The 18,649-nt window shown below is 46.2% G+C and overlaps 1 protein-coding gene across 1 annotated transcript; it reads right to left on the bottom strand.

The window, feature by feature from the left end:
* Positions 1–460: 460 nt before the first annotated feature.
* LOC149520823 (uncharacterized) lies at positions 461–5,788 on the bottom strand. Its single transcript, XM_089775073.1, has 2 exons — positions 3,148–5,788; positions 461–1,844 (listed from the first exon to the last, which is right to left on the bottom strand). Exons 1-2 carry the CDS (start codon positions 4,987–4,989, stop codon positions 1,833–1,835), a joined length of 1,854 nt encoding a protein of 617 aa, XP_089631199.1. The 5' UTR covers positions 4,990–5,788; the 3' UTR covers positions 461–1,832.
* Positions 5,789–18,649: the final 12,861 nt, after the last annotated feature.

Raw genomic sequence — 18,649 nt, 5'->3', positions numbered from 1 at the left:
GGGATTTTGTGGTTCCCAGAGACTCAGGTGCTGGGCAGAATCAAGGGTCTTCAATTCAATTCAATTCAATTCAATACTTTATTCAATGTGCACAAAGGGAGAGCCCCTGGTACTAAAATCAGCCAGAGCCCCTCGAGCAAGGAGCCCCTCCCCTTGCTGTTTTATAGCACATGGCAGTTACAGGTTACATAACACAAACTTCTAAACCAATCAGATTCAACCTTTCCATATATGGCTTTGTTTGTCACATGCCCGCACCTCTCCAGTCCACATGCCGAGCTCACCCCCCTCCCCTTGGCCTCCCCTAGGCTGTTGCTAGGGTGGTGAGCCACAGCATGCCTCTCCATGCATACCCTTCAGCTCCCCCATTTGGTTTTGGGGCTAAGAACAATTCTTAGACCCCACTAACACCACTTCCTTGTATTTATTAGGAGCTATAATTGACCTTATCAACACTTAATTAACTGCAGTTTTGGTAACAGAATTAAACAATACATTCAACCTTTAATACATAATGGTATGTACACTAAAAGTAAGTCCCCATATCCATTGCGAAAACACAACTGAAATCCATCCCCAGGGAATCTCTGTTCCCACAATAGCAAACTCTTCTATCCACGGAATCACTGTAATTGCCTTACCACTTCTTTCATAATATCTTCCACAATAGGAAGTACGAGATGTTCAAGCCAGGCTTACTTTCCAAAGCTAAACACCCAAATCCACACCAGGTAGTGGAGTCTTTCTTCACTGTTATATCTTCCATTAAATTAAACATTACATGCACCATTAAGTCAGGTCCCAACATTTGAGATAGGGCTTGTCCTGACTCCATGTTTCTTATATGCAAAACCCATCCTCCCAGGATGGAACATTGGTCCCATGGGAAAGCTATATAGTTATCTCCAGCCATTATTACACACTCAGCTACACAGGTGTCTATGACATGAGAATGGGAGTGGGTGGAAGGACTGAGCCTCCAATCCAGGAGACCAACCCACAGGAATTAACACCTCTCCAAAATGCCCATTATCAATAGAGACCACTCCCCTGCCATCATGCAAGGTGAAGACATTCAGTCTTTGAGAACTGCGGCTCTCACCCAACAGGGCACCTGTGACACGAGCAAGTCTCCTATCAGGGCTACAACTTTCATGTTAACACCATGCCAGTATGATAACACCATTCCAGACCAATGCTTGCTCAGACATTTTAGTAGTTTTTAATAGATGGCTGAGTACAACAGTGAGGACCTAACCAACTATGTTGCTGAGTTAAGGTGATATCTAATTAATTAGACATGAGCCCTATTCTCACCACAATAAACTGTCATCCCTGCTACTAACAAATTTTCAACCCAGTCCCTCTTATGAGATTTGATAGCTTGAGTAATGGCATTTACAACTGATCCAGTGGCTCCTCCCCAGGTGACTACATCAATAAAACACTTAACAATACTGAGAATGGCCCTCAAGGCGTCCATAGGGTAAACAGAGATTATTGTGCCCTATGTTGAGTGTCACCCTTGTATACTTTTACTCGTGACAGGTGCACCCAAACTGGAATTCCAGTGACCTGGGCCGCTGAAGGAGTTACCAGGAGAACTATGTGAGGTCCAGTCCAGGCTGGTTCAAAGGTTCGTTTTCTATAGGCTTTCACCAGTACCTGATCACCGGGCTGCACCTCACATGTGTCTTCTTCGCTAGCCTTTGGGTCTGGTTCAGTTCGGGGGTCCTGTGAGACACACTGAGATAACAATTTGCAATATTCAGCAAGCTGGTCACCCATGACATACAATTCCCCCGCTCCAATGCACAGATTTCCTGGCGTCCTCATCGCCCGCCCTGTCAGCATTTCAAAAGGAGATAAGGAATGTGGATTAGTAGGACTGGATCTCATAGACATGAGAACCACTGGTAAATTGGTGACCCAGTCTTTCCCTGTAGCAGAAAACATCTGTTTGGTTAGTTTGTTTTTAATGGTTTGGTTAGCTCTTTCTACTAATCCCGAACTCTGGGGATGGTAGGGACAGTGGAATTTCTGTTTGATCCCCAGTGACATGCATACTGTTTTCATCACCTTCCCTGAGATACCTTGGTCGCTATCAATGAAGCATGGAAATCCCCATTGGGGAATTATTTCGGTCATCAATATTTTAGCTCCATCAGATGCAGTGGCCTTGGCCACTGGGAAAGCTTCTACCCACTTAGTAAAGTGATCCATGATCACCAGAACATATTCTTTCCCTCTGCACCTTGACAGAGGTCCAATGAAATCTATTTGTAACTGTGTGAAGGGCTGTGTTGGTCTTGGCTGATGTTGCATTTTCATTTTTACTGTGGGAGCAGAATTACATTGAGCACATGTTACACACCTCCTCACATAATCATGCACATTTGCATTAAGCTGAGGATGCCACCAGGTGTCCGACATCCGGTGGATCACCCTCCGTGCTCCATCATGTCCCAACATGTGATATATTTGTATCATAGTTCCCATCAGCACATTTGGTAACACTAATGTGTTTCCTGGGCCTCTCCAAGTGTTATCATCACACAGTTTTCCCCCATTATCCATCCATAACCACTTTTCTGCCCTTGGTGCAGAGTGTTGGATGTCCTGTAATTCAAAAAAGTTTGGGGTTTTTATGAGAGGCTGTGTTGCAGCAATCAATTGCATCTCTTTACCTTCCACTGCTACTCGTTTAGCTAGTTCGTCTGCCCTTCGGTTCCCCTTACTATGAGGGTCTGTCCCTTTTGTGTGGGCCCTCACTTTTATCACTGCTAATTCAGTAGGTTTCTGCATGGCTGCATGAAGTTTCTCCACTATTCCCCCATTTTGTATTGGGGATCCTGTACTCGTCAGGAATCCCCGATTTACCCACAAGTTAACATAATCATGTACAACCCCAAACGCATATCTAGAATCAGTATATATGTTTACAGCATGACCTTTCGCAGCTTCACATGCTGCAACTAATGCCTGCAGTTCTGCTACTTGTGCAGATGCCCCAGGCAAACTGCCGTGTGCCACCAGCTGTCCATCTTGAGTACAAACGGCCCATCCTGTGTGTCGCTTGCCATCCACATAGAAGGAAGAACCATCCACATATAGGCAAGGGGCACCAGGTATTTCAGTTTCTTTTACCAATGGAACGTCCATGGGCTCTTCCTCAAGGCAACAATGATGTGGGTGTCCCTCATCTGGGGTAGGCATGAGGGTAGCAGGGTTTAACGATGATGCTCTTTGCAGATGTACCGAAGGCATTAGCAAGCTCGTTTCCCATCGAGTCCATCTTGCTACATGGACTGCTGAGGATTTCTTCCCTGATAAAATAGCAAGCACAGCGTGAGGTACAACAATATTTACATCCTGTGAACCAATAAGTGGTGTGGCCTGATTTAGGGCCATAGAAGCTCCTTCCACTGCCTGAAGGCATGGTGGCATTGCTTGAGCGACAGCATCTAGTTTAGAAGAGTAGTATGCTACTGGGCGCTGTTTGTCCCCATGTTTTTGCGTTAACACTGCTGCCATATGTCCCTCACTGACATGCGTGTACAATGTAAAAGGCATTAATGGATTAGGAAGTCCCAACCCTGGGGCAGTGCTTAGCCTTTGTTTCAATGTGGTAAATGCCTGTTCACAGTCAAGTGTCCATTCAATTGCCTCATGTGGTCCACCAGCACCCTTCAGGAGATTATTAAGAGGCTGGACAATCCTTGAATAATTGGGGATTTGAGTTCGGCAGAAATTGAATAGCCCCAACACTTTCCTAACTCCCCTGACCGTTGTTGGTCGTGGGCATGCATTAATAGCCTCAGTGCGGTCAACAGTTAAACGCTTGTACCCTTTGGATATTAGGTACCCCAGATATGATACTTCCCCCTTTGCAATCTGAGCCTTTCTAGCATTACATTTTACCCCACTGTCTGCCAAGTGCTGCAGGATCACTTCTAAGTCTTTCATGTGCGTTTGGCGATCTGGTGAGGAGATAAGAAGATCATCAACATACTGTACAACACAAGAAGCCATGTCTGGCAGCTTTGCCAGCACATCAGCTAATGCTCTATGAAACAAAGTAGGTGAGTTATGAAAACCCTGGCTTAGGCGAGTAAAAGTATATTGCTGCCCTTTAACAGTAAATGCAAACCCAAATTGACTGTCAGGGTGCACAGGACATTTTGCTTTTATCATGGTGAAAACATCAAAAGCATGCAGGCCTCCCACTACCATACACTCCTGCACCTTTTCCCAGAAGGGTAGGTTTGGGTTATTAAGCTGCAAAGATGGCAATTCTTTTAACATGCTCCGCAAGTCAGATGGACTCATAGGAGTGTGCTCTAGGCGACTCACAGTAGCAGGGTCCCCTTCCCCTTGATTAGGATTAGGGACAGTGTGCACTCTCACTGGAGCCATAAAACCAGACTGATATCCCCACATACCACATGTAGGGTCCAAAGGTGCTGAGGGACAAGATCTCTCTTCCTGCAAGGCTGTTTCTTTATAGTTTTTTGCTTCTGTTTGCAGTTTTTCTACCTCTGCTTCTAACTCTCCTATCCTTCCTTTTAGCATATCACACTTTCTAACCAGCTGTTCATAATCAACAATTAAACACATGCCAGCCATTTTGTCCTTCTCTTTACTGTCTTTTAACCCCATACACCAACAGGCAACATAATATGGATGTTTAGTTGGGTAATCAGCATGTGTTGGATATCCTTGTTTCAATGCCTTGTCATACTGAGACAGGGCAGATCTTATACCCAGCAGCCTCACATCTACACTGAGGACATCGTCTTCCTCTGATAAATATTGTGTTTTATGCACAAAATCAGTGTTGCCCACTTGTAATGGGGGTTGGTCATCCTTCTTTCTTTCAGTCACACAGCCAAGATATCTCAACAAGAAAACTAATAAACTTACTGCTACAATAGTGATAAAAGCACTAATTAAACACTCTTCATATTGTGGATCACTAAATCCCTTCATCTTTCCCTTTTTTTTAAAACCTAAATATCCTCCAATCTCAAAATCTTTAAATACAATACTGTTTACAAACTAATAACAATTTCCAATTAGGAGATCTGGGCCAGCCAACACATTAACTAGAGGTACTTATGGCTATACCTGCCCCTACATTAACTGTTGGTCCTTATGGCCTCTTTGATTTCCCACTTCAACAACACTTAGTCAGAGGAACTTACAGCTTAACCCGCCCCCACACTAAGTACAGTGTCTTAAGACTGCAACCAAAATGTTACAAAACTGCAACAAACCCCTTAAATTCTCCAACACCCAGTTTCACTTACTACAAAAGGTGTGAGAGTCACCAGTCAGGTCAGGGACACACAACCAAATGAAAAATGAACAAAATCACCCTCTAACTTGATTGTAGGTCTTGATCCTGAAGGATATTTCTCACCCTGCTCGCTGCGCCAAGAAACTGTTGGGATTTTGTGGTTCCCAGAGACTCAGGTGCTGGGCAGAATCAAGGGTCTTCAATTCAATTCAATTCAATTCAATACTTTATTCAATGTGCACAAAGGGAGAGCCCCTGGTACTAAAATCAGCCAGAGCCCCTCGAGCAAGGAGCCCCTCCCCTTGCTGTTTTATAGCACATGGCAGTTACAGGTTACATAACACAAACTTCTAAACCAATCAGATTCAACCTTTCCATATATGGCTTTGTTTGTCACATGCCCGCACCTCTCCAGTCCACATGCCGAGCTCACCCCCCTCCCCTTGGCCTCCCCTAGGCTGTTGCTAGGGTGGTGAGCCACAGCATGCCTCTCCATGCATACCCTTCACCTCCAAACTGCCAGCATCAATTTGATGTGTGTGTATGTGTGAGAATCTGTACCAATAAACAACCCCAAAAGCAATACTGCTCCAGCCCACCCTTTGTCCCGGTTTGTTCCTCAGCAGGTCTGAGGAAGTGCAACACACACGGACACCCAGAACCATGCATGTCCCGAGCACTGAAACTCATGAGTTACCCTCCCCCACACCCATTGTGGAACTTTTAAAAGTAATACATTTGTGTTCTTTTTCTTTGCCAGCTGGTTTCTGAGCTGGTCAGTTACATGCTAGGCACATTTCCTGGCTTTTTCTCCACACCCACAAGGGCTAGCAACTTCAAGTGAAAGCTTCTCCCACAATGCACAGGACTGCAGTGGCTGGGTCTTGGAGAAAAACACCAAGCATTGTGGAAGCTAGCAGCAGCAAGAAAGGGAGGTGACTCAAGGAAGGGGGGCTCACTTGCTTACTACAGCTCACAGCATGCTAAAGTTCAGAGCGATTTTATGGTGCACAGTGCTACTATGCTATTGGAGAAGGGCAGTGGGCCAGTTATACAGGGCCAGCCTGTGGCTGTAAGAATGAAGTAGTAATGATGATTTTTCAGTTATGGGGTAATGGTCAGTGCCCAACATCTCTGGGCTACTGTAGAGCCCTACACATTTGGTTTGCCTCATGCCAAGATTAGTCCTTGTGTTTGATCGTCAGGCCCAGAGCCACTGAGCTAGCAGAATGGTTCTGTTACTGCCTGCATATCCTTACTCCTTTAAATTAGCTCTGCCTGCTAGCTCTGGTCTCATTTGGTTGATTCTGTGATTCCTCTGAGAATACCAGCACTCACCCTGGTTTTTGTCAGCAGTGGGTGGCCTTAGGAACATTAACTCCAGCTTTTACTTCCTCATCATTTGTCATTCAGTAACATATCATTACTCTCAGTCTAGAACTGCTGGAGCTCTGTCTCCTGGGCTAGGGGTTGGAAGGGACAGCATATGAAATGCAACCCCTGAAATTATGTACTGCATCAAGCAGACAGTGGATCTGTATGGGTATGTCTACACTACAGTGCTATTTCGAATTAACTTAATTTGAAATAGTTAATTCAAATTAAGCTAATTCGAAATAACGCATCTATACACAAAAACTATTCCGAAATAGCATTTTGTTATTTCAAAATATCACGTCCACACTGAGTGGACCCTGAACCGAAGTTAAGGCTGGCCGGAACCAGTGCCGGCAGGGCATCAGGTTAGGACTTAGTGTGTGGGGCTGCTGCCTGAGGCCAAATGAGCTCCATGCTTAAAGGGACCCGACCCCCACCCCGGACAGACAGTTCTCAGGGTTCCCCGCTTGCTTGTCTACCTCGATGAGGGACAGCAAAGCAGTCCTGTCTTGGAGTGCCCTGAGTGCCCACACTCGGCACATCACAGCACTCGGCCACATGGAGCCAGAGCTGCCCCTGGGCAGGCCGGTGAGTCTCATGGGGTCGTTGCTGCAGGCTGCCATCTGGGGGGTCCACCGGGGGGCTGTCAGGATCCAGGAAGCCCTGAGGGAGAGCGTCCACCCCGAGAAGCCCTCAGAGCCCCCCCGGTCCTCCCCACCAGGGGCTCGTGCCCCATTCCTCCCTCACGTCCTTCCACTTACCCCTCCCTAGCCCCCCCTTACTGATGTCAAATAAAAGACACGTAAGTTCAAAAATAGAAACTGGGTTTATTGAACAAAACGGGGGGGGGGGATGAACCTCTGGGGAGACTGAGAAAAGGAGGTGGGAGAGGGGAAGAGAGAGGGTGGAAGAGGGGAGGGGGAAATCTGGGAGGAGGGAGCTGGAAGGGGGAAGCAGGGGGAAGAAGGGGGAGGGGAAGCTCAGGGCTCAGGGTTGGGGGTCTCGCCAGACCAACCTGAATTTCATGCTAACCTGCTCCTGGGTTTGCATGTGGCCTTTGGTGGCCAGGCTGGCAGCTATCCTGCCATAGACGGCCGCGTTCCTCCATCTAGTGCGGAGATCATGTACACTGGGGGCATCCCTCCAATACTGAATAAGGTCCATGATCTCCACCCTGGACCAGGAAGGCGCCCGCTTTCTCCAGCCCCTGTCAGGCTCCTGGGAGCTGGCAAACTGCTCCTGGGGAGCGGTGGAGGGCGGCTGCCAGTGGCTTGCTGGCTCATGTTTTGGGGCCACTGGGTCAGGGACCCCGGTGGCCACTGCTGGCTCTGGGCTGGCAGGCTTGGAGCTGGCACAGGCACTGTGGTCAGGGTCTACCCCTTTAATGTCTCCGGGCTGGGGGAGAGGAGAGTAAGTTTTCCTGGTTGTGCCCAGAGTGGCCACCAGGGCTCCCTGGGAAGGGCTGGCGGCCCCCTATTTCGAATTAATTGTCTACACAGCACTTAATTAGAAATAGCTATTTTGAATTTGGCGTTACTCCTCGTGGAATGAGGTTTACCTAATTCAAAATAAGGGCTCCGCTATTTCAAATTTATTTTGAAATAGAGGTTTGCCTGTGTAGACGCTATTAAAGTTATTTCGAATTAACTTTGTAGTGTAGACATACCATATGAGAGCTTATAGGGAGTAATGCATGAAACTACTTTCTGTCACATTCTTGTTTAAGTTAAACATTCCAACCCTGTGATGAATGGGAAGGGTACTACACTTCTCTGGACATCCCAGCCATTCAGTTAACTAAATTGTTTGTAAGGGGTAAAAATTTAGACAGCGGGTCTTAGCGAATTTCCAGGAATGCTAGGAAAGCAGGAAGTGTTGAAAGGAAGCCAGGAGAGCCAATGAAAACAGTGTCGGTTTCTCAATTAGAAGCAGTGATCTTCCTGGGGCAGTCTTTGTGTAACCAGAGCAAAGCCTGGGGCTGTGTCTACATTGGCACCCTTTTCCAGAAAAGGGATGCTAAGGAGACCAGTCGGAATTGCAAATGCCGTGGGGGATTTAAATATCCCGCGTAGCATTTGCATGAACATGGCTGCCGCTTTTTTCCGGCTCGGGGCTTTGCCAGAGAAAAGCGCCAGTCTAGACGGGATCTTTCGGAAAATAAAGCCTTTTCCGGAAGAGCCCTTATTCCTCTTAATTCCGACTTGTCTCATTAGCATCCCTTTTCCGGAAAAGGGTGCCAATGTAGACACAGCCTGGGAGACATGAGTTAAGTCAGGAAAATGGGCATGGAGAATCCAGCAACATCCATGCCTAGGGAAGGACTAAACCTTGGAACAACAGATGTGTGAATAGCACAGAAAATGTTTAGTCAGATGTGATCAGGTTATTTTCTTTATTTTTGGATTTGTCCCCCCTCCGGTACACTGTAACTTTTAAACTGAATCCTGTGTGCTTTTAAATTTTTAAACTACTGTGTGCTGAGCTTGTGTTTGTCTGTTTGGTTTGTTTGTTTGTTTGTTGTTTGTTTGAAGGAGTGTGTGCTGTGGCAGGCAGCTGGAAGCTGTGCGCTTCTAAAGGTTTGAAATCTAGAAGCCTCTGTTAATTGACTGAGCCTTAGTCAGGGGGCGGGGCTACATAAAGCTGTGACTCAGCGACCAGGGAGCTTGTGAACAGGAGCAGCAAACAGGGAGTTTTGAGAGGGAGTTTAGAGGAGAAGATTAGAGGGAGCTAGTTACTTCTGACCTTCTTTAAACATAACTTTTATAATAATCTATATTCCAGACATTTAAAAAGATGCCCAGTTTATAATTAAACTTATTCATTAGAAAAATGCAGACAGAAGCCCAGCAGCAGAGTGGGGGCTATCCTGTTTATTGCGTCGAGTGTAACATGTATGATTACCTGCCCTGTGGGCGGGTGGCGTATGTGTGCACACGTTGCAAGGAGCTCCTGGCCCTCAGAGACCAAGTTCGGGCTTTGGAGGCCAGGGTGGCTGAACTGGAGGAGCTAAGGGCGGTAGAGAGCTATGTTGATGAGACTTTCCAGGACACTGTAGTACTGTCCCACCTCCAGGCTGAGAGCCCCAGTGCTCTTAAGGAGGATGAAAGTCTCAAGGGAACAGAGCATTCAATGGGAGCAGAGGGAAACCATCCCGTAGTTGGTACCCTCCTCCCAGAGGATGTTGCGGTATCCTCTCGCACTGAGGATACCTCTGAGGGGGAGGGAATGCCAGTTAGGAAGAGGCAGGTGTTAGTAGTGGGTGATTCGATCGTTAGAAACATAGATAGTTGGGTTGTGATGACCGGGAGAACCGTATGGTCACTTGCCTGCCTGGTGCGAAGGTTGCGGATCTCTCGAGGCATCTAGATAGACTTATGTGTAGTGCTGGGGAGGAGCCGGTGGTTGTGGTACATGTAGGTACCAATGACATAGGGAAGGGTAGGAGAGACGTCCTGGAGGCCAAATTTAGGCTGCTAGGAAAGAGACTGAAATCCAGGACCTCTATGGTGGCATTCTCAGAAATGCTTCCAGTTCCACGCGCAGGGCCAGGTAGGCAGGCAGAGCTTCAGAGTCTCAATGCGTGGATGAGACGATGGTGTAGGGAAGAGGGGTTTAGATTTATAAGGAACTGGGGACACTTTTGGGAGAGGGGGAGCCTATCCAGGAAGGATGGGCTCCACCTAAACCAGGGTGGAACCAGACTGCTGGCACTAAACATTAAAAAGGCCGTAGAACCGTTTTAAAACTAGGAGATGGGGGAAAGCCGATTGGTGCAGAGAAGCACATAAATCGGAGGGAGACTTCTCTTAGAGGAGAATCTATTCATAGAGATTCTCTAGGCTGTAGTCAGAAAGAGAGGAGGGGAGAGGACAAACAAGGGGCCAGAGCAGACAAACAACCGCATACAAAGGAGTCTAATACATCAGGGAAGGGCAGACAAATAAGCAGTGGCAAATTTTTAAAGTGCTTCTACACAAATGCTAGGAGTCTGACTAATAAGATGGGTGAACTAGAGTACCTCGTATTAAAGGAGGAGATTGACATAATAGGCATCACTGAAACCTGGTGGAATGAGGAAAATCTGTGGGACACAATCATACCGGGATATAAACTATATCGGAAGGATAGAACAGGCCATGTGGGTGGCGGAGTGGCACTGTATGTGAAAGATAATGTAGAATCAAATAAATAAAAATCTTAAATGAATCAACATGTTCAATAGAATCGCTATGGATAGTAATTCCATGCTCCAATAATAAGAATTTAGCAGTAGGGATATATTACCGACCACCTGACCAGGACAGTGATAGTGACATTGAAATGCTAAGGGAGATTAGAGAGGCTACCAAAATAGAGAACTCTATAATAATGGGGGATTTCAATTATCCCCATATTGACTGGATACATCACCTCAGGAAGAGAAGCAGAGATAAAATTTCTCAATGGCTTAAATGACTGCTTCTTGGAGCAGCTGGTGCAGGAACCCACAAGGGGAGAGGCAATTCTCGATTTAGTCCTGAGTGGAGCGCAGGATCAGGTCCAGGATATAACTGTTACAGGACCGCTTGGGAATAATGACCGTAATATAATAACATTCAACATTCCTGTGGTGGGAAGAACACCTCAGCAGTCCAGCACCCTGGCATTTAATTTCAAAAAGGGGAATTACACAAAAATGAGGAGGTTAGTTAAACAGAAATTAAAAGGCACAGTGACTAGAGCCAAATCCCTGAAAGCTGCATGGAAACTTTTTAAAGACACCATAATAGAGGCCCAACTTAAATGTATACCCCAAATTAAAAAACATAGCAAGAGACCTAAAAAAGAGTCACCGTGGCTTAACCACCATGTAAAAGAAGCAGTGAGGGACAAAAAGGTCTCTTTTAAGAAGTGGAAGTCCAATCCTAGTGAGAGAAATAGAAAGGAACATAGACACTGTCAAATCAAGTGTAAAACTGTAAAAAGAAAAGCAAAAAAAGATTTTGAGGAACAGCTAGCCAAAAACTGAAAAACAATAGCAAAATGTTTAAGTACATTAGAAGCAGGAAGCCTGCTAAAAAAACAGTGGATCCCCTAGACGACCGAGATATATAAGGAGCAATCAAGGACGATAAAGCCATTGCGGAGAAGCTAAATGACTTCTTTGCATCAGTCTTCACGGCTGAGGATGTTAGGGAGATTCCCAAACCTGCACCGTCCTTTGTGGGTGATGAATCGGAGGAACTGTCCCGGATTGAAGTGTCATTAGAGGAGGTTTTGGAACAAATAGAAAACTTAAGGTTAACAAATCTCCGGGACCGGATGGCATTCACCCAAGGGTTCTAAAAGAACTAAAATGGGAAATTGCGGAACTGTTAACTGTGGTTTGTAATCTATCCTTTAAATCAGCTTCCGTACCTACTGACTGGAAGATAGCTTACGTGACAACAATATTTTAAAAGGGGTGATCCCGGCAATTACAGACCGGTAAGTCTAACGTCTGTACCGGGCAAATTAATCAAAACAATACTTAAGAATAAAATTGTTAGGCATGTAGAAGAACATAATTTGTTGGACAAAAGTCAACATGGTTTCTGTAAAGGGAAATTCTGTCTTACTAATCTATTAGAGTTCTTTGAAGGGGTTAACAAACATGCGGACAAGGGGGATCCAGTAGCTATAGTATACTTGGATTTTCAGAAAGCCTTTGACAAGGTCCCTCACCAAAGGCTCTTGTGTAAATTACATGGCCATGGGATAAGAGGGAAGGTCCTTTCTTGGATTGAGAACTGGTTAAAAGACAGGAAACGAAGGGGAGGAATAAATGGTAAATTTTCAGAATGCAGAGGGGGTAACTAGTGGTGTCCCCCAAGGGTCAGTCCTGGGACCAATCCTTTTCAACTTATTCATAAATGATCTGGAGAAAGGGGTAAGCAGTGAGGTAGTAAAGTTTGCAGATGATACCAAACTGTTTAGGATAGTCAAGACAGAAGCAGACTGTGAGGGACTCCAAGAAGATCTCACCAAACTGAGTGATTGGGCAACAAAATGGCAAATGAAATTTAATGTGGATAAGTGTAAAGTAATGCACATTGGGAAAAATAACCCCAACTATACGTACAGTATGATGGGGGCTAATTTGGCTACGACAAATCAGGAAAGAGATCTTGGAGTTATCGTGGACAGTTCTCTGAAAACTTCCACACAGTGTGCAGCGGCGGTAAAAAAGGCAAATAGAATGTTAGACATTATTAAGAAAGGGATAGAAAATAAGACCCAGAATATCTTATTGCCCCTGTATAAAACTATGGTACGCCCACATCTTGAGTATTGTGTACAGATGTGGTCTCCTCACCTCAAAAAAGATATTTTGGCCTGGGAAAGGGTTCAGAAAAGGGCAACTAAAATGATTAGGGGTTTGGAACAGGTCCCATATGAGGAGAGGCTAAAGAGACTGGGACTTTTCAGTTTGGAAAAGAGGAGACTGACGGGGATAGGAGAGAGGTCTATAAAAGCATGAGTGGTGTGGAGAGGGTGAATAAAGAAAAGTTCTTCATTAGTTCCCATAATATAAGGACTAGAGGACACCAAATGAAATTAATGGCTAGCAGGTTTAAAACTAATAAGCAAAAGTTCTTCTTCACACAGCACATAGTCAACCTATGGAACTCCTTGCCAGAGGAGGCTGTGAAGGCTAGGACTATAATAGAGTTTAAAGAGAAGCTAGATAAATTCATGGAGGTTAGGTCCATAAAAGGCTATTAGTCAGGGGGTAGGAATGGTGTCCCTGGCCTCTGTTTGCCAGAGGCATGAGACAAATTGCTTGATCATTGTCTTCGGTCCACCCCCTGTGGGGCACCTGGTGCTGGCCACTGTTGGCAGACAGGCTACTGGGATAGATGGACCTTTGGTCTGACCCAGTACGGCCGTTCTTATGTTCACTCTTATGACTGAAAAGTCCCAGTCACTTTAACCTCTCCTCATATGGGACCCGTTCCAAACCCCTAATCATTTTAGTTGCCCTTTTCTGAACCCTTTCCAAGGCCAAAATATCTTTTTTGAGGTGAGGAGACCACATCTGTACGCAGTATTCAAGATGTGGGCGTACCATAGTTTTATACAGGGGCAGTAAGATATTCTGGGTCTTATTTTCTATCCCTTTCCTAATAATTCCTAGCATCCTATTTGCCTTTTTGACCGCCGCTGCACACTGCGTGGAAGTTTTCAGAGAACTGTCCACGATAACTCCAAGATCTTTCCTGATTTGTCGTAGCCAAATTAGCCCCCATCATACTGTACGTATAGTTGGGGTTATTTTTCCCGATGTGCATTACGTTACACTTATCCACATTAAATTTCATTTGCCATTTTGTTGCCCAATCACTCAGTTTGGTGAGATCTTCTTGGAGTCCCTCACAGTCTGCTTCTGTCTTGACTATCCTAAACAGTTTGGTATCATCTGCAAACTTTACTACCTCACTGCTTACCCCTTTCTCCAGATCATTTATGAATAAGTTGAAAAGGATTGGTCCCAGGACTGACCCTTGGGGACACCACTAGTTACCCCTCTGCATTCTGGAAATTTACCATTTATTCCTAACCTTTGTTTCCTGTCTTTTAACTAGTTCTCAATCCAAGAAAGGACCTTCCCTCTTATCCCATGGCCATGTAATTTACACAAGAGCCTTTGGTGAGGGACATTGTCAAAGGCTTTCTGAAAATCTAAGTATACTATAGCTACTGGATCCCCCTTGTCCGCATGTTTGTTAACCCCTTCAAAGAACTCTAACAGATTAGTAAGACAGGATTTCCCTTTACAGAAACTATGTTGACTTTTGTCCAACAAATTATGTTCTTCTACGAAGGGTGTGTGTATAGTTGTTAGGATTAACCAATAAGCCCAGGCTTACTGGTTAATTGTATAAATGACTACACGCTAACATCCCTAATAAGGGATGGAGAGGAAGGGGATGGTGTAAACCTGAACTCATAATCTCCAGTACACACTGGTCTGTTGTTATAGCTGCCCAGGCATGGTAAAATGGGCGTAAATTGTGGCCAAAAGTATGGTTGGAATTTATCAGCCCTATGTGTAGTTGGGGTTATTCTTCCCGATGTGCATTACGTTACACTTATCCACATTAAATTTCATTTGCCATTTTGTTGCCCAATCACTCAGTTTGGTGAGATCTTCTTGGAGTCCCTCACAGTCTGCAGGCACTTGACCAGTCTTTCAAAACTGCAGTTTGGATGGTTGACTGGAGGAGGTCTGGGTTTGGGATGGTCGTCTCTTCTGAGATCTCTGCTTCAATCTGTTAGGATCAAAATGTCATTGTTGATGGAAAGTCGAATCTTTCAGCCTCTGGTATGGGGCATATCCCCTGCCTTTATTTGGTGGCATATATATGCCAAGTGGGCACAGGGTGGCACAAGAGTCCATCATGGTATGAAGGACATTGTTAGTCTTGGAGAAGAGTTTGTCCCCGTCGAAAGGGAGGTCCTCCACTTTGAGACAGAGTTCTTTAAGTGTTCTTGACACACGTAGCCAGGGTGCCCTGCGCATGACTACTGCAGTGGCAGTGGTTTGCGCCACTGTGTCTGCCACATCCATTGCCAACTGAAGTTGGCCCTCTTGAATAATGGACCTTAGCTGGGGGCATTTCTACTCTGATGCATCTTCAATCAGTCATAATTAGCTAGGAGCTCTGAATAATTGGAGACTCTAAATTGCAAGGTGTAGGAGGAATATATATTTTGACCAAAAAGAGGTCTAATGTTTTGTGGTCTTTATCTTGTGGGGTTGAACAAAATTGTTGCTGTTTGTTGTGCTGATTAACCATGTCTATCACCAGGGCTTGTTGTGGATGTGAGAAAGGAAGTCCATGTCTTTTGCTGGTACAAAGTACTTTCTGTAGGCCTTTTTGTTGGTTGGTGGTGCCAAAGCCAGAGTTTGTCAAGCATTATCAGCAGGCTCCAAAATGGCTTAATCTATGGGGGAGTGTGATCTTAGTCTCTGTTGCTGGCTGTAGTATTTGCAAAAGATTATGTTGCTTTTCTTGCACCTCCTGGTGTGGGATCTCTTGGTTCAAAACTACTCTCTTAAACAGTTTTTAACTGTTTGAGGTCGTCGGTGTCTGATGGGTCTATTGGTATGATGGCCTCGTCTGGTGATGAGACAGAATTGTGTATTGGGGAAGCTGCCCCATTTTGGACATGGGAAGCCTTGCCCTGTTCCTGTGCATCCTCCTTGAGTACCTCCGAGGGTGGGATGCTCAGCGCAGATGAGAGGGACTGAATTGCCTGCCATGCCAGGTAGAGGGAGCAGCGGGTGGAGCTTCCCTTGCAGTGTGTGCTGAGGTGGTGTCCACTGTGTTGGAGAGGAATGCTGTGAGGAGAACTGGCTCCCGTAATCATCTGCTTCTCTGTCACTGTGGATGGAGGATGGAGCAGGAGATAGTGGAGGGTGCTCTGATGCCTGGCCCGGTAAATGGTTGGGGCTGAGCAATGGGGATTGCAGTACCAAGGAGACTGCTATGTTCCTTTGAAGAAATTGAGGTGATGCTGGTATGGTCGGTGTCAGTATGGAGCCACGGTCCGATCTAGTTGATGTGGTCGGTGCTGTGCTCGGCCTGGCTCTTGGTGCCGAGTGATGGGTTAGTTATGGTGACCAAGGGAGCCATTTCGGGCGCGTGCGCTCCGGGGCGCAGTTAGCTTTTCATCCAGTTTCCCGGACACTAAGGCTGTGTCTAGACTGGCCAGTTTTTCCGGAAAATCAGCCGCTTTTCCGGAAAAACTTGCCAGCTGTCTACACTGGCCGCTTGAATTTCCGCAAAAGCACTGACTTCCTACTGTAAGAAATCAGTGCTTCTTGCGGAAATACTATTCTGCTCCCATTCAGGCAAAAGTCCCTTTTGCACAAAGCTTTTGCGCAAAAGGGCCAGTGTAGACAGCTCAGATTTATTTTGCGCAAAAAAAGCCCTGATCACGAAAATGGCGATCAGGGCTTTTTTGCGGAAAAGCGCGTCTAGATTGGCACTGACGCTTTTCCGCAAAAAGTGCTTGTGCAGAAAAGCGTCCGTGCCAATCTAGACGCTCTTTTCTGAAAATGCTTTTAACGGAAAACTTTTCTGTTAAAAGCGTTTCCGGAAAATCATGCCAGTCTAGACGCAGCCTATGGGTATGTCTAGACTACATGCCTCTGCCGACATAGGCATGTAAATTAGACATACCGACATAGTCAATGAAGTGGGGATTTAAATATCCCCCACTTCATTAAAGTAAAAATGGCCGCCACGTTGTGCCAGCTCAGCTGATCGTCGGCACAGCGCGGCAGTCAAGACAAAGACATTCCCTGTCGACCGCTGCTGTAAACCTCGTTTCACAAGGCATAAGGGAGCGGTCGACAAAGGCTTCCCTGTCGACTGAGCCGCGTCTTGACTGCCGCACATCAGCTGAGCCGGCACAACGCGGTGGCCATTTTTATTTTAATGAAGCGGGGGATATTTAAATCCCCACTTCATTGACTATGTCAGTATGTCTAATTTACATGCCTCTGTCGGCAGAGGCATGTAGTCTAGACATACCCTAAGGGAGTGAGGGGAAATTACTTGCATTCCTCTCACACCTGGCTGGTGAAGGGAGCTCACCAGCAAGGTGTGCGATGCGTGCACAGAATGCAAGTACTTTCCCCTCACTCTCTTAGCATTCGGGGAATAGGATGAAAAGCTAGCTGCGCCCCGGAGCACATGGCTGCTGCCCCCCCACGGGCTCAGAATGGCGCCCTTGCCGGTGGCAGCATTGATGGGTGTGCCACTTGTAGTGCTGAGCTATGTACTGGAGTTGTCAGAGCTGTGGAGACTGATGGTCTCGACTTGGACTCGGTGCTCATAGGCTCAGCAGAGGCCCATACCGGGGCAGTGCCTGGAGTGTAAGATGTGGTCTCTCTGGAAGATCTCAACACCGAAGGTAAGGATATGGCTGGGGAAATTCTCTTTTTATGAGATTCCTGAGTTAGAAGCATGCTAGCTCACTTCCTGACAGTTTTGGGAGTCGAGGCTGTGGTATGTGTGGAGGTCTTATGTGAAGCCTCCAAGGGTGTCTCTTGAGGAGGCTGTAGGGATTTCTTCATTAAAATCATTTTGAGTTGGAGTTTCCCGTCATGCCTGGTCCTTGCCCTCAGATTACTGCAGTATGAGCATTATTGGGGAATGTGTGTTTCCCCTAAGCAGTGGACACAGGGGAAGTGGCTGTCCGAGACGGGCATTGTTTCGCAACAGGAGTTGCACTTCTTGAAGCGTGGAGAGTCCAGCATGTTGTCTGTCAGGCATTTTTAGTCACAGAATAGTAGTGACTGTCCAATATGGATGGAAAATAAAGTTTACTCCTGACTATGACTAAAGCTAAAGGGGGGGGAAGGGGGACCCCCAAGGAAGTGGTGGGCAAAGTATTGTCTGCAGGCCAAATACGACCCACAGCCCAGTGGGAGTCTCAGCCAGGGTCCCTGCCTGCCCCATGTCACGTTATTGGATTTTAAAGTGAGCAGACAGATCATTGCTGCACACTTCGGGGGGCGGGGGGGGGGTGTTTGCCCCAAAGTCTATACAAAGGGGGCCATGTGAGGTGTCAAATGAAAGCTTATGTTCTACTGATTCTATGTATGCTATTCATGTACTTCTATGATGTCTGTATGTGGAGTTATGAATATGGGCTCTGTGCTGGTATTGTGAATGTTCTCTGCCTAAGACAGAGCAATGGGCCTGGGCTGCCTGTTGTAAAGAAGGAATGTCCAATGAATGACTATGCTAATTAGCATGGCTCCAGGGACAAGGACTCTCAGGGTGGCCCAATACACACCTGAGAAATGCGTCTGGAAACCTGCAGCCCAGTCAGTATCTCATGGCTGCTGGCTCCAGCTTGGGAGACACCAGGAATGGATATAAAATGCCATGAGGCGGACTCTATCTTGTCTCCAATCTTGCTACTGATCCCAGATGC

The sequence above is a fragment of the Pelodiscus sinensis genome, chromosome W (assembly GCF_052426305.1).
Source record: "Pelodiscus sinensis isolate ZL-2025 chromosome W, ASM5242630v1, whole genome shotgun sequence".
In the NCBI taxonomy this organism is placed as follows: Eukaryota; Metazoa; Chordata; order Testudines; family Trionychidae; genus Pelodiscus; species Pelodiscus sinensis.
Note: the sequence above shows the minus strand (reverse complement) of the source record. Positions and strands in the feature narration are given on the sequence as shown.